This window comes from Pungitius pungitius, chromosome 5 (assembly GCF_949316345.1).
Source record: "Pungitius pungitius chromosome 5, fPunPun2.1, whole genome shotgun sequence".
NCBI classification, from domain to species: Eukaryota; Metazoa; Chordata; class Actinopteri; order Perciformes; family Gasterosteidae; genus Pungitius; species Pungitius pungitius.
The window spans coordinates 22,893,517-22,910,076 of record NC_084904.1 but is presented as its reverse complement, the minus strand read 5'-3'; the positions used below and the strand labels follow the sequence as shown (position 1 = coordinate 22,910,076).

General features: G+C 41.8%; 1 protein-coding gene across 1 annotated transcript; it reads right to left on the bottom strand.

Annotated features, from left to right (window-relative positions):
* Nucleotides 1–2,324: 2,324 nt before the first annotated feature.
* LOC134129099 (NLR family CARD domain-containing protein 3-like) lies at nt 2,325–14,674 on the bottom strand. Its single transcript, XM_062562625.1, has 11 exons — nt 14,463–14,674; nt 13,702–13,827; nt 12,630–12,791; nt 11,998–12,111; nt 11,247–11,325; nt 10,891–11,116; nt 8,930–10,733; nt 8,659–8,832; nt 7,892–8,065; nt 4,837–4,883; nt 2,325–4,685 (listed from the first exon to the last, which is right to left on the bottom strand). The coding sequence occupies exons 2-11, from the start codon at nt 13,788–13,790 to the stop codon at nt 4,108–4,110; spliced, it is 3,447 nt and encodes a 1,148-aa protein (XP_062418609.1). The 5' UTR covers nt 13,791–13,827; nt 14,463–14,674; the 3' UTR covers nt 2,325–4,107.
* Nucleotides 14,675–16,560: the final 1,886 nt, after the last annotated feature.

Genomic DNA, 16,560 nt, shown 5'->3' with positions numbered 1-16,560 from the left:
ACCTCTCAAACGTCTCTAAAGCCAGCGGATGAACCAATAAGAGGAGCAATGACTAAAATAATGCATAAATCGGCGTTCCTTGTGGCACCTGAGAGGGCGAGTGACGTCATCAGCGCTCATCCTGCCGCGGCGCCGTTGATTGGTCCTTTGTGAGGTCACTTTGGTTCAGACTGCTAACAAGCCTTCGATGTGTTGCATCAGCCTGCTGGTGGAAACACACTGTGGAAATGACTTGTGTTTCTCTGGGTCTTAACGAGGATTAAACCAACCAAAGCTTCAGGGCCCTTTCGCCTGCCTCATCGGGTCGGGACTCTGTAGTTTGACACGGACCCCCTGACACCGACCATCGACCCCCAAACAGCCTCGGCTTCATCACAGAACGTTTTACTATCATAGCGGATGTCTGAACTTTCGATTCTGCTGTTTAAGTCGGTAAACTGTGACTGTGGGGTTTCTCTTGTTGGCTGAGGGATGAGTTTGACGCAATAATAGGCTCGTGTGGTGAAGAGGAAGCAGTTGAGAGCCACTTGCTTCCTTTTCTCTGCCTCAGTTCTTCTTCTGCAGCAACAAAAGAATCTCTGCAGAAACCCTTCAAGTTCCGTTTCATCCTGAAAACCAAGCGAAACCAATTTCTTTGGATTCGTCTTACGGTGAAAAGGAAATATATATATTAATATTAATTGAAGTTTATTTATTTTAAAAACTTAATTAATTAAACGTGTTACAGTTCAAACTGAAACGTTCTGATCAGCAAACATCTACCACTTTAAATTTTTCATTTGTTTAATAAGAATCAATGTGTAGGAAGCAAAAGACGATCTGAAAGATGAACTTTACAGTTATAAATGTTTAAAGTTTCATCTTCATCCGCCGTGTAGTCCTTCTGTGACAAGCAGACCAAAAACATCACATCCTTCACATTTCTGACATTTAGAAACTTAACTGGAAATGAATGTATAATTTCCTTCTTTTGAAACGCCTCATGAGCTTTGAGGAGTCTGAAAATACTTCAGTATTTACTGTAAATGATGGCGCTTATCTAAAAGTGTTCTTAAAATGTGCATCTTATCTTCATGAATTACTTCCAGAAAGGGATGTGGTTATCGGTTACAGACCTCGGAGATAAAAACCGAACGTTTAACTCCAGTTTGGTTCCTGGTACCAAGTTTCTGTTCCTGATCATGAAGCTGGTTTAAGTCTGTAGACCAGACTTATGTCACCTGAGCTGGACCCTCGAGGTCATGTGCTGCTTCCACAGAGATCTTAACTTTTCTTTGTTACATTGAAGTAAAGAGCTCGAGGCGATAAGAAGCATCACTGAAATTAAAATATTTGGTCGAAAAATGTCATGCAAATGAAGGGAAACGTGCAGGAAAAAAAAGTCATAATATGTGGTAAAAATATGTGACAAAAAATATTTGGTTGTGCGTCATAGAAAAAAAATATTTAGCAAAAAATGTCAAAGCAAAACAAATGAAACAAATAATTGGTTGAAAACGCTTCAAATATACAGAAAAAGACGAAAGTTCTGTTGCAACTTGAGAAGAGTTTTTGTGCATTAGAAAAAAGTACTAAAAGGGAAGAGAAGGAATAACAGAACAAAATAACCACAAACAGGGATGTTAAAGTGTGCACGTGCTGTCATTGTCAACCACAGGTTCCTCTCTTCATCTACGTGGTGTACAGTAACACTATATGCTACTAGCAGACCTGCGAGGCGAGAAAGCACAAATACTCTGCATCAATATTGACACCTTGTGGAAGTAAGTCATTACTGCAGGTAATCTCCTTTTATTAAGTCCACACTTGAGCTGCAATTAACGATTATTTTATTAATCAATTAATCTGTCGATTGTTTGTTCGATTAATCGATGAATCGGATAAAAAAAATTTAAAATGTAAAAACATTAATTTCCAACCCTTTATTGAAAAATAGAACTGACAGTACAAAACATATTTAGAAAGTGCACAAACAGATTGCTCCTTGAACATCCCTAAGTAAGCAAATAAAATGGACTAATAGAAAAAAGTATTACGGGTCTCTCGGATGGTCTTTCCTCTACCTCAGCGCTGATCTTTTTTATTTATTCTTCTTAGCAATGCTCTGCCGGGCGGAGTTTTTTTTCTTCTCTGTTCTGCTGCGCGATCGCTCAACTGTTTTTTAATACTCAAACATAATAGTCGCGCGACACAACGAATCGATATCGAAATTTGTTGCCAACGCTTTTAATAATCGATTTTAATCGATTTTAATCGATTTCATCGATTCGTTGTTACAGCCCTAGTCCACACTGAATGTCTCACAGACTTTTAAAAACTGTCTCACATACTGTCAAACACTGTCTTTGCGGTACTTTGTGATGTGAGGGTTTCTGGACAGAGGATGTCACACGTGTACAGACTGTTAAGCCCTCTGAGGCAAATTTGCAACTTTTGCTACAGAAAATAAAATGAATTGAATCAAATAATCATGACGCCGCCCCCCATGAGGGGCTACAAGCCCTCACTCTAATCAATCATAATATTTTCCTCCTCTTCTGGGGGTCATTGGTTCATCTGATGCCTTTGGAGACGTTTGGGAGGTGCTTTTGTCTTCTGGTATTTTTGAGATAAAGACGTAGCTCCAAACAGACTTTATATTAAACTGCCTTTGAAACAAATACAGTCAAATGAAACGTTAACAAGTCAAGAAACAAATCAAATATCAACAATCCAAACATAAAGAAATGTGACGTGAACAAATTCTCAGACTTGATTACTACGTCACTTTTCTTACTGTGATGAAACACTTGTTGTGATTTCAGGATCAGTTTCTTTCTTGACTTAAAGTCAAATGTGATTCAACAACATTGTGATTAATACCAGAGCGTTTGTTTACATTCTTCAGATCAACAAAGAGGCAACAAACTGTTGTTTGCCGGCGACCAGCTGGCTTGTTGAGGCCTTTTTTCTTCTTCTTAGTCTTAAAACCTTATTTTTCTTTTTATAACACACTTGTTTCACTTCAAGCAGTTTGAGATCAATGATCCTTTTTATTATTGAAGGTCACAGATGTGTTTTCAAATGATACAGACGTTTCACAAGGACTTTCATCAAGCTAAATCTGTTTGTTCAACAATCAGTTGATTTGGTTCATCGTTTACAATATGAAAGAAACAGAAAGGTAACAAACGGTCCAGATTTTCTTAGATGTGATCTTTAGATTCCGTTCACAGTTACACTCAATAAATAAAAGCAGTAATCTGGAAGAAGGTAGAATATTTCCCTCAGGTACGATAAATAAATCTGCTTGTTGTGGAAGACAATCGTAAATAAGAATAAGGCTCCGAGTTAAATATGTCTTTCTCCGTTTCTACTGTAGACTGCCAAGAACCTTCCTCCTCTCACAAAAGGGCTGTTCTTCTACCTGCAGGTGGCCTCCAAAATAACTTGTTGTGTCTCTACAGTCAGGAGACTGGCTTCTTGTCAGTGTGAGACACTCCAGCTCAAGTCTTCTTCATGGCCACACCATCCCGGCAATAGAGTTGTTCGTTCAATGAAACATTATGAAGGGTTACATACATTTTTGCCATTACATTCCACTCTTTATATGTTAATACAATATGCCTACTCTAATACATTTACTATTTAGTATCCAACACTCTGTAAAAATAACCATGAACCTCTTTAAGCATTTATTTACATACATTCTGTGTGGAGGTTGATCATAAGCTACGCACACAACTCACCTCCCACAGCTTTTCCTTTTCTTTTAGTAGGTCTAACAAAGTGTTGCATTGTAGTAAAAAAAAAAACAACCTCCGTGCAAGAAGCTCAGGCCATCACTTAAACTTAAGTTATTATAAAATTGAGAAATTTCCTAATGGATTTACTAAATAAGCTGCAAGGTTTAGTGTAAAAAAGTTTGTTGCCAACGGGGACCTGATTGTGTCATCAGCCTTTTCTTCATCACTTAAGTTTAGAAACCTGCTGCACTTGACAGTAAAAGCCTTGAACCCCCCAAAACACGTTAAATGCAGACAGAGAAGGGAATCTTCTTCTTCTTTGATTTAATTTAAGAAGATACTGTGTATTTGACCTCTGCTGGCTGAGAGAAGAACGCTCATTTTAGGAGAAGGAGGAGACTCTCCCTTCTGTTAGATCCCACAGAGACACTGAGGAACCAGACTTGAACCAGGACCTGAATCCAAACCCAGGATAAAGAGGTTCAGTGAATGTGGTCTTGAAGGTGTGGAGGTGGATCAGTGTGTCAGAGGAGACTCTGTAGAAGGACAGAGAGCCAGCAGGACAGTCCACATACACTGCTACTCTACCAGAGGAGGAGGAGGAGGAGGAGGAGGAGGTGATGCGTGTTTCTGTCTTATTGTGACGGACAGAGTAACCTTTATCAGAGCACATCAGACTCCAGGACTGATCATTGTGTCCAAACCAACAGTCTTCACTGGCTCCTTTCTTGCTGATTCCTCTGTAACTCACTGATACATTAACTCCTCCTCTCCACTCAACCTCCCAGTAACAGCGACCAGTCAGACCAGTTCTACACAGCAGCTGGGACCGGTGGTCAAATCTGTCTGGATGATCAGGATATGACTGAACCTCCTCCACATGTGTCACCTTCCTGTTGTTGTCAGACAGTTTCAGTTTTCTGTTCACTGTGTTTGTGTCGATTGTGAGTTCACAGGAATCTGATGAGAGAACAAGACACAATACAGATGCAGTTATTAATCATGTGTTCATCTATTGACACTTGACAATTGATGACATCAGAGGTGAATGAGTGATGTCACAGTATGAAGATGGTTGAATCTTCATAAATCAAACTCAAAGCTCACTTACACTTCATCAGACCTGGTCTCAACCATCGGACTCCAGCAGGCTCCACCCTGAAAGGAGGAGGGGGGTCAGAGCAGCATGGACACATGGACATGACATCACTCTCATACACACAGCTTGGTCCTTCATGTCCACATGGACCACCTCTACTTCTTCTCAGCTTCTTCTGATGACCACAGCTCAATAGGTTCACTTTTTTTTCGAATGCTCTAACTATTATCTTCTAAGCTTTGTTATTCTCTGCTTTCTATCTTGTCCTCATTGCCAATATTCATTCTTCATGCTTACTTTTTTGATAAAATGGCGAGGCGCTTGTGCTGGTCGTAGTAATGTGACTATGGAATCTCACAGACCTTTAATCTTGGCCACAGAGCCCCGAGAGTGAGACTAGGTCTTTCTGAAGTACCCGATGGACCAATGCAAAACTGGTGACAATTTATGAACGCAGAGACATATAAACACATTTTGCGTAGAGTCTTGGGTCACTGGCAATCTCTTAATTTTTTTAACAAGTATTATTTTGCGCTAGAGGACAATTGTTTGAGGTGTGGATTCTGTATAAATTGCTGTTATGCTCTGTGCCCTTTGATCAGCTCGTTAATGATCCCAGGTCTTAGAAAACACATTTACATTTTCGAAAACAAATGTACATTTTCGAAAACAAATTAACAAGACGCTAAACACTTTTACCAATCCCGAAACAAATTTACAAAGGACAGATTCTTCACGGAAAGGGAATGTACCAAATACCGGAAGTGACGGAAGTGTTGAGCGCTGTGTTTTCATTGGTTGTGGAGTTTATGGCGACATATACGTTCATTGTAGGGATGTTTTGCCCGTTTTGTGGCAAACACATGAACAGCTTAACGCGGCTTTTGCGTTACGTGTGGTCGGTGTTTGGAGTTTGGAGGACGCGGACCAGACAGAAACACCAGATATACTTTGCGTTCAATATTTTAACGAGGGTCACTTGTACGCAGTAACCGTGGACATGATGTCAAGTCTACACGGTGTAAATATCAGATTGAGGACTCTTAAAAGTAAACTGAACGAAGCCGGGTTGTAGAAAGGATTATTCCTCGCCAAACGCCGTTGTTACGTGCCTACTGGTTTTTGAACCAACTGGTTTGGCTACGCGTGAAGAATCTCTCCTTTGTAAATTTGTTTCCGGATTGGTAAAAGTGTTTTCGAAAATGTAAATTTGTTTTCGAAAATATAAATGTGTTTTCTAAGTGCCTGTATTGATAGTTTGATTACAAGTCTAATTACAAGTTTACAAGATGACTTTTACAAAATGGCGATTACAAGATGGCGTTTACAAGATGGCACGCACATGGCTCGTTGGTGTGTCCTTTTTTGGCTTCATGGAGATGGGCTTTGTTGATCGATACCAGACTCCACGCTCCTGCTGGCGGGTTTCCAGCTGCTCAGAGTGGATCCTCAGCTGGAATCTTTTATTATTAACTGTGTAAACCCTTCTACTAGTTTGCTTCACTCTTACTAATCGTTAAATGTTTATATTCACTCGCTGACCAGTTACTGTGTTTGGAACAGACCAACCCGGACTCCTTAGTTATTGTCCTTGGGGACTTCGACAAAGGAAACCTCAGCGATGAACTCCCCAAATAGAAACAATTAGTTAAATGCTCCACCAGACTTTTGACCACTGCTACTCCACTATAAGCAGGGCCCATTAGCCGTCCCTCGCGCTGCACTGGGACACTGACCTGTTTTAATCCATCTCATTCTTGCACTCTGTAAGACTGTTGTCCGTAAATCAAAGCAGTTTACAAGTAAGGCTATGGAGGACCTCCTAGCATTTGATGTTTTCAGGACTGCCACCAGTAGTTTGGATGAGTATGCAGAGGCTGTGACGGATTACATCGGCTCCTGGGAAGCCGTGTTCTATCATGCACCAGGGTGAGTTATAAAAATGACAAACCCTGGTTCACAGTTGAACTCAGGCGGCTGGGGTTACAGAAGGATGAGGTGTTTACAAGTGGGGACAGGGACTTGTTTAAAGAATCAAAATACGGATTTAGGTTTGGCAAGGCCGTCAGAGAGGCCAAAAGACTGTACTTAGAGAGGGTCCAACAGTTGTGTGCTAACGACTCTGCATCAGTCTGGAAAAGCCTCAAACATATTCATGAACGACCTCTGGCTGGCTAACAGGCTGACTGATTTCTACTGCCGATCTGACAGACAAAGGAGCAGTACTGAACTATCCACGTTTTTGCTATGAGCTACTCCTTTATGCTCGGGAGCGTCTTACTCGCTGCAAAGTAAAACGGCTGCTGAAGAAATTCAATCTGCCAAAGACAATGATGGTGCACTTCTACACTGCCCTCATTGAGTCCATCCTCTGCTCCGCCATCACCATCTAGTACGCTGCAGCCACAACCAAGGACAAGGGTGGGCTGCACTGTGCATCCGCTCGGCAGAGAAGGTGACCGGCTGCAATCTGCCAGCCCTTCAGGACTTGTTCGCTTCTAGGACCCTAAAGCGAGCAAGAAAGACCCCTCCCCACACCGGGAAAAAAGTCTTTGAGCCCCTTCCCTCTGGCAGCAGGCTGAGGTCCATCAGGTCCAAGACTTCTCACCACAGTAACAATTTTTTCCCCGTCAGCAGTCCGAGTCCCCCACTGACCCAATACTCTATCCCCAAAACATTTGCCACGGTGGTTTCTCTCAACATGGAAACATTTGGACATACATTTGTGTTTTAACGTATTAATATATGTTAAAACACTTATTTTATCCTGTTTTAAACTGTTATATATTTTCATCTATCTATTTATTTTACATTCCTTATTTATTCTTTGTTGCACCAATTCACCAAGTCAAAATCCTCAATGGGTAACATATATGACAATAAATAGCTTCTCATTTTGATTCTGATTATGATGTGGGACACAAACAGTTTGATGAGTCTCTTGTAGGTTCAGGTCAGGTTGGTGTGTCAGGGTCATATTGACCAAGCTGACGGTGTGGCAGAGAAAAGGTTTCCAGCTCCACTTCCTCTACCAGACTAAGTGTCCGTGGCTGCAGCCTCTTCATACCTGAGTGTTTCCAGTCTCCAGTGTGGATCCTCCAGTCCAGGAGAAAGCAGCTTCATTCCAGAGTCTCCTGGATGATTGTAGCTCAGGTCCAGCTCTCTCAGGTGGAAGGGGTTAGAGTTTAGAGCTGAGGCCAGAGAAGCAAAGCCTTCCTCTGTGATCAGACAGCCTGACAGCCTGCAAACACAAAAAAACACATGTCACATGATCTGAGAAAGGTGTGAGGCCTGGAAGGTCACTGCAGTATTGAGAAAAGCTATGTCTCAATTCGTCAGCTTCATCCTTCTAGAATGCATTAGGTGAGTCGCAGTTTATATATAGTATATTCATGCTGTGGCATCAGGATGGCAGTGATGACGAGCGGAGTATCTCAACACTGATTGGCTTTCCCAAGACAGCGTTGCAATATTTCAACTTTAAAAACGTTTAACTTTGAAAGGGGGACTCATTTGCTTTTTTCTGCTATTGCGTCCGGTGAAAATTTGGAATGCAGCCCACGAATTGAGATAGAGCTATAGTGTCGGTTACTGAGGTGTCACATTCATGTTGACTTCAAGTCAGAATCAAACACCCATTAATGAAGATTTACAATTGTATTATTGACAACTCACTACGATTAATATCCAATATTTATATTTGTAACATATTGAAAAAACTCATCAGGTTTATGTTAGGAAAATATATATTTGATTTACAAACATGCAAGCAGAAAAAATTCTTCAGAAAAGAGAAAATGTACCATTGATGTAATCAATCAATTGAATCCTGACCTGAGAGTCTCCAGGTCACAGTGTGGACTCTTCAGTCCAGCAGACAGCAGCTTCACTCCTGAATCCTGGAGGTCATTGTTACTCAGATCCAGCTCCCTCAGACTAGAGGACTGAGAGCTGAGAACTGAAGATAGAACTCCACAGCTTCTCTCTGAGAGGTTACAGCCACTCAGTCTGAAGAAACAATAATGAAGAAAATATGAACAATAAGTAGAAAAGATGGCAGCATATCTAAGTTGTGATGTAAGAATCTACCTCCCACTGTACTTACAGAGCTTTGTTGGAGTCCTTGACCACTGGCAGCAGCCTCAGAAGAGCCTCCTCTGAAGCAGAATATTTCTTCAGGTCAAACACCTCCAGATCTTCTTCTGATGACAGTAAGATGAAGACCAGCGCTGACCACTGAGCAGGAGACAGTTCATCTGTGGAGAGACGTCCTGATCTAATGGACTGTTGGATCTCCTCCACTAGAGAATCATCATTCAGTTCATTCAGACAGTGGAACAGATTGATGCTTTTCTCTGGAGACACATTCTCACTGATCTTCTCCTTGATGTACTGGACTGTTCTCTGATTGGTCTGTGAGCGAATTCCTGTCTGTTTCAGCAGACCTCGTAGGAGAGTCTGATTGGTCTCCAGGGAAAGACCCAAGAGGAAGCGGAGGAACAAGTCCAGGTGTCCATTAGGACTCTGTAAGGCCTTGTCCACAGCACTCTGGTAGAGACGTTTTGGTTTAGGTTTGTCTTTAAAGACTCCAGACACCAGAGAGGTTGCTTGTTCTTCTGACAGCAAATTGTTACCAGAGCTGATGAAGGTCAGATGGACATGAAGAGCAGCCAGAAACTCCTGAACACTCAGATGGACGAAGCAGAACACCTTGTCCTGGTACAGTCCGCTCTCCTCCCTAAAGATCTGAGTGAACACTCCTGAGTACACTGAGGCTGCTCTGATATCGATGCCACACTCTGTCAAGTCGGATTCATAAAAGATCAGGTGGCCTTTCTGCAGCTGATCAAAGGCCAGTTTTCCCAGAGACTTGATCATCTTCCTGCTCTCTGGACTCCAGTGTGGATCTGTCTCAACTCCTCCATCGTACTTGACCTTCTTCACTTTGGACTGAACCACCAGGAAGTGGATGTACATCTCAGTCAGGGTCTTGGGCAGGTCTCCTCCCTCTCTGGTCTTCAACACCTGTTCCAAAACTGTAGCAGTGATCCAGCAGAAGACTGGGATGTGGCACATGATGTGGAGACTTCGTGAGATCTTGATATGAGAGATGATCCTGCTGGCCTGCTTCTTATCTCTGAACCTCTTCATGAAGTACTCCTCCTTCTGGGGGTCAGTGAACCCTCTGACCTCTGTCACCATGCCAACACACTCAGGAGGGATCTGATTGGCTGCTGCAGGTCGTGTGGTTATCCAGAGGCGAGCAGAGGGAAGCAGTTTCCCCCTGATGAGGTTTGTGAGGAGCACATCCACTGAGGAGGACTCTGTGACATCAGTCAAGATGTCATTGTTTTGGAAGTCCAGAGGAAGGCGACACTCATCCAGACCGTCAAAGATGAACACAACCTGGACCTCTTCAAACCTGCAGATTCCTGCTGCTCTGGTTTCACTGAAGAAGTGATGAACAAGTCCCACCAAGCTGAACTTCTTCTCTCTCAGCACATTCAGCTCTCTGAAGGTGAATGGAAATGTGAACTGTATGTCCTGGTGGTCTTTGTCTTCAGCCCAGTCCAGAGTGAACTTCTGTGTTAAGACTGTTTTCCCAATGCCAGCCACTCCCTTAGTCATCACTGTTCTGATTGGTTCTTCTCCTCCAGTAGAGGTTTTGAAGAGGTCTTCTTGTCTGATGGTTGTTTCTGGTCTGGCTGGTTTCCTGGATGCTGTTTCAATTTGTCTGACCTCATGTTCTTTGTTGACCTCTACAGTCCCTCCCTCTGTGATGTAGAGCTCTGTGTAGATCTTATTCAGAAGGGTTGGGTTTCCTGCTTTAGCGATGCCCTCAAACACACACTGGAACTTCTTCTTCAGGTTGGATTTGAGTTCACGCTGACAAACTGCAGCAAAAAGTCCTGAATTAAGACAACAAAGAAGATCAATGAGTCAATTAATAGATTGATGTGTCGTTTCCTCAGAGAATGACTCCATGAATATATTCTGTCCATCTCTTGAGACATTAGTGAAGGTCTCATTCATCAGCATGGTAATTCTTTAGAGAAATCCTCTTACTGCTCTGCAGACGCTCAGCCAGCTCCCCCTGCTTCATTCTCCTCAGGAAGTGCACTGAGATCTTCACAAATGCCTCTTTGCTCCTCCTTTCCTCTTCATCCTCACCATCCAGCACCACATCATCATCTCTCTGACTCTCTAAGCATTCTGGGTAATCTGAACTCACAACCTTCTGGATCTTCTTCAGCTCGTTCTTAACAAAAGTGATGATGTTCTCTTCCAGCAGCTGGAACAGAACATTCTATGAATAACACAAACTAGAACCATGGAAGCAAACATCACGCTCATGGTCTACAAAGTGCAATATGGAGATGATGGTGAAGTGAGATGTTAGTAGTAGTTGTTCATGTACACACCTTGAAGATGGAGTCCAGGTGTGTTTGAGGCTGCTGGGCAGACTGACCTATGAGAACCTCTGAGCTCTCGTGGTCGTCTCTGTGGAGGAACCTTGAACCATCAGCTCACATGTTGCTTGTACCATCAACACCAATACAACAGTTAGTTAAAGATATTGGCTTCTGTCACGATTGATCATGATGAAAACCAGATGCTGAATGATGACAGACATTTTATTAGTTGAGTGACAGTTAGCCGTCAGTTTCATCTGTTTTTAGTTGTTACCATGGGTCATAAAAATAACATCTCTAGACCTCTGCATCTGGTACAAAGTCTACTCCAAACCTCTTTAGTTCGTCCCCTGACCTCTAGAAGTCTCCTTAGATCTTCTGAAACTAGTCTTTGGACCTTTTCACAAAGTCTACTGACGATACTTTCTCTAAACTTCTACATAGAGTTCAGAGACCACGTCATCTGAGTTTATTCTAATCACATGTTCAGTCCCAGTCATCTGTCTCCAGAGACCTACAGCTGTCTCCAGATGTGTCTTCTGCTGATCCTGATGTGGAGAAACTAGCTCACATTGTGTTTACATCCGAGAACGTTTACAGTTAACGATTCACACTTAAACACCTACAGCCCTGTTAGATAAAGATAATGAGTTCTGTCATAATGGATCTTCATGGAAACAACTCTTGCACAACCATTATTGTAATTCATAACTAGGGATCAGAACAGCTTTTTATCTGTTTCGTCTTTTTAAGAACTTACTCTGTGTCATTAGAACAGTGTCCATCTTTGAAGCCAATCGGAAGAACTTTAGACTGATGACTCTTCATGGACACACAGCTGGGTTCAGGAGACTTTCCTCTCTGCTGAAGTGAACTGAAAGAAACACTGAGATTACATCATCACATCATCATTTAATCATAAAGCATCAGCTGACATGGTGTCCGTCCTCACAGAGACCAAAACAAGGTAAAGGTCCATAACGTGATGTCTATATGTGGACCACATGACTCCCTGTAGTGGTTTAGGTCTAATGGTCCTGCTGGTCCCACTGAGAAGCAACAGCTCAGTCTTTCAGTTCACTGTTTTCTTCACCAGTCAGTTTGGCTTAGTCCCAACAGTTCTGCACTTTATATTTATTTGTAATTTTATCTTTCTTTCTCAACTTACTAACCCATAGCTTTAGCGTACTAACCCATAGCATATACAGTATATATATATTTTTTTTATTTATTATACTTTTATTTTATTTTTATCTTATTGTCATTGTTGTACTGTCTTCCGTCCTGCACCAACCGCCAAGTCAAATTCCATGTATGTCTAACATATTATGGCAATAAACGTTTCCTGATTCCTGTTCCTGAAACACCTCATCATCAGCCTGAGACCCTCACCTTGCATCAACAGAGGGATGGACATCTTTGAAGAATATAGGACGCTCTATAGACTGGTTACTCTTCATTGACACACAGCTGGGTTCAGGACCAGATCCTGGTCCAGGTCCTCGTATCTGATGGGTCCTGGTCAGTCGTAGGGATTTAAGTAAAAGTGCACACCTAGCGGTAGGAAGTATATTACATGTAGTAATGTTTAGTGTAGAATTTAGTTTGTGTGATGTTGTGTGATAGTAGATATTACATTTGTATGTTAGATGAAGTGCATGCATTATAGTCAATAACAATTTATAGACATGTAAATCATATAAATACTGTACACATTAACATGTCATGATGAACCATCATGTTAAAACCTGGGGACGAAAGCTAATAACTGTCCTTTATGAATTTCTCCCAACTTTCTCCCCAAAGAGGTTGTTTAAGGAGTGTTTCATCCCGTCAGGTATTAGAAGAGCAACTGGATGCAAGACAGCCGAGGGAGGCAAAGTATTGTTCTACATACACTGTGTTAAACCACGAAGAACTGTGATCTTATATGTTGTGTTGTAATTGAAGTGTACTAGTTATAAGATGAAGACAAACTATGTATGCTGCGTTATATTCACAATATTTGAGGCATGAAGCCAGATGTTTCTACATAGAATGCATTGGAATGTGAGGGAGAGATAATACAGAGAGGTTTCAGGTTACTGCAGCAGATTCACACCTGGATGTGAAGAGGATGAACCAGGAGGAAACACTTTGAAGGAGAAGCCAATGACATAGCAGAACTTTCCTGCAGCCGCTTTGATAAGTCAGCTTTGACTTGGTCAGAGAATTCTCTATTTCACGAAATATATCACTATTCACATTGCATTTCACTTAGTAAATTGTATTCCTTATCATTATTAAATACTTTTTGATTTTTTTTAAATTGCAGCCAGGTCACTCATTTATTTTTGATCTGCACACTGATCTCCCTCGAGGGGCCTTCAGAACCTTAACATCAGACATGTAGAACCAGAGTCAGTGAGTCAAAGATGTTGGGACATGGTGACGAGGGGAGGACAGTGTGAGATGGTCCTCTTACCTCTGAGCTTTGGTCTGTCTGTCATGTTCCTCACACAGAGGAGCTTCAGAGGGAGGGACACTGTTCTCTGGGTCCTCAGCCTGATTCATAGCAGAGTCCACACCTTCACACCTTCACAACAACCTGCTGGGAGAACTCACACATTATTTATAATGCACACAGAGCTCATTCACCTCAACACTAAAACTCTCATGGGAGACTTTCTGTGTTATTGTCTTCTGTCTGTTACACTTTAGACTTCTGGAGGAAGAGAAACTCACTTTTACCTTCTTTAAACCCTGCTAACACGTCAAGAGACCTATAATAAACTCATCGTATATATTGTGTTAAGGTTAGCCTAACCCTTAACCCTACTAGATGAACATTATCATCATCTTCCAGCAGGTGGAGCTGTGCTGTTTCTTCTCTTGATCTCCTTCAAAGTCCAGAAGTCAGTAAAACACAGACCAGTAAGATGACGTGTAGCTGTCCTGATAGGAGACACTGTGGTTACTATGGTAACATGGGAAAGGGTTGTTCACTTCACCATGTGATCAGTGAGTAAAAGGTCGACTACAACCTGGTGATCAATGAGAGAAAAACTGAACACTAAAAAGCAACACATTCAAACACTCTAAAAAGTGACTAAATGTATTTAAAGTAGGGCTGTCAAAAATAGCGCGATAACGACGTTAATTAGTTGTTTGTTGTTAATTACGTCAATTTTTTAAACACATTTCACGCATGCGCAGTGTGACAAATGATTCAGGTCAGGAAAGTACCTCTTCCTCTAGGGAATGCACTTCAGCAAGTCGTTTGCGCCAGTCCACGCTGAATGTTCGCAGCCAGTCCTCACAGACCCCAGATCAGACTGAGCTCCTCTTCATCACAGTGTCATCATTCAGACTAACAGCAGCTTCTCTCTGCCTGCTCACACAAGCTTTGTTTACCAGCTTTAAACAATCACACGTTCACAACCATCAATGATGTCATTCCACCAATCACAGCTGCACTTACTGATCTTGTAGACATGATCTTCCTCAGTGAGCAGCTCTCTTCTGTCCTCAGCAGGTCTGTAGAAAAAGAGCTCCGTGCTTCACTTCAGCTTCCATCAGACGGAGTGAAGTGACGCAGCTTGTTGTAGCTTGTTGTCCTTCATCAGAGAGGGTGTGTCCTCATGTCACCATCAAAGTATGCAGTCTGACTGGTTGACTGAGTCTCTGTATGTGCTGTGTCCCCAGGGTCAAAGGTCATCGTGAACAGAATCTTCCTCACTGCTCAAACAAGAGTCTTTCAGGATCCAAACCAGCATCTGTGAACAATCCTTTCACCTTGTAAAGAGTTGCTATGACAACAGACTGGATGCTTTTGTTGAGACCAGATGGTTTAGAGGACCTGTGCCCCTCTTTGTCACCTGGTCTTCTTCTACATGTAGACTAGTGGGGAACACGTGATGAAGCAGAAACCTTTGTAACAAATGTTAATGAAGAGTTTATATTGAATAAAAACCTTCACTGAGACAACAGAGTCTGACCTGAGAGTGTTTTTATTCTTCACTTTGATGATCAGGTTGAACCAGTTGGGGAGGAACAACTTACCCAAGTATCAGTCTGTGTGTTGAATCAATTACCTTTAGGACCAACTGCAGCTTCCTCATAAAGTACATGTTGTTACATGCAGGATTCTACTTCCTCATCACATGACAGCTTGAATATTCTGGCTCATATATCTGCTGTGCAAAGGATTGTGGGTAAGAACAGCCATGAAGAAGCCTGCTTACAGTAAAATGTGACTGAATGTAGAACACAAACTGTAAATCCTCCATCAACCCCCCAGAGAGGAAAAAACAAGCTGCAGGAAAGTCAAGAGATTTATATATTTATATCTTCACCTTGAGTTTCTTTTTTGTTCTATGTAATTATTCATCTTTGTTGTGTACTATAATTGCAGCAGTGATGGGGAATGTTCTTCTGTTCCGCTCTCCAAGTCCTGTCCACTTATAAAAGGGAGGCCATGAGTCACAAACCGGATCAGCTGTGCTCATTATCCACTTACAGCACATCTTCCTCTTATTAGTATAATAACATCTCATTATTGTTTGTGGCAACATATTATCTCACTTCTTCCCTCCATTTATGTTCTTTTTCTTCCGGATTACTGCAGGAAATAAGAAAGCTGTGGCAAACGACTAGTCGTAGAGGAACCTATTGTATTTCAAGGAATTATTATTATTCTCACAAACCGGGGGGCCTTTTTGGGGCCTTAATCATATTCAAAAAGTTGTTAAATTTGGCATGAATATCTGGACTGTTAAAAAATGTGATAATTTTTGGGTCTCACGTTTGGGTGTAAAGAAATGTCTCTATAGCGCCCTCTAGAAATTAAAAAAAGACCATACTAGGGCAGTTTCCACCCCCGATGTCCGATCAAGTTGAAAGTTGGCACACAGGTCCTCTTCGACATGCTTTACAAAAAATTCCATTATGGGATGCAAATGCGACGAACTAGATTTTCCGCCATTTTGAGTGAAAAACACATTTTTGGCAATTTCTATTAAACGCTGAGTCTGATTGTCACGAAACCTTCGGTGGATCATTATTAGTTCAATGTGCCCTTGATATATCAGAATGGTGCTGATAACTCATTGTTTTGATGAGATATGGGCTAATTAACCTCGAATCGGGTGTGGCTTAATCTGTCAGATTTTTAACTTCCGAATGACTTGGCCTGCTCTAACCAACCTTATAGCATGTGTGAACATTGAAGTCCTAAACACACCCTCATTTTTTCCAAGTTTTTGAAGAATAGTGGGCGCTGTAATTAATGCTTGAAAATCTGCCTTTTTGGCCTGTTTTTGGTCTATTTTTATGACTTCTTACA

Bases quoted from the DNA above. Each gene is read 5' to 3' on its own strand.
- LOC134129099 (XM_062562625.1), bottom strand. From the start codon at position 13,790: ATGAATCAGGCTGAGGACCCAGAGAACAGTGTCCCTCCCTCTGAAGCT. The intron at 12,792-13,701 runs GTAAGAGGACCA...TCCTACCGCTAG, and splicing joins AGACAGACCAAAGCTCAGAG to GTGTGCACTTTTACTTAAAT. The intron at 4,686-4,836 runs GTAAGTGAGCTT...TTCTCTCATCAG, and splicing joins GAGACCAGGTCTGATGAAGT to ATTCCTGTGAACTCACAATC.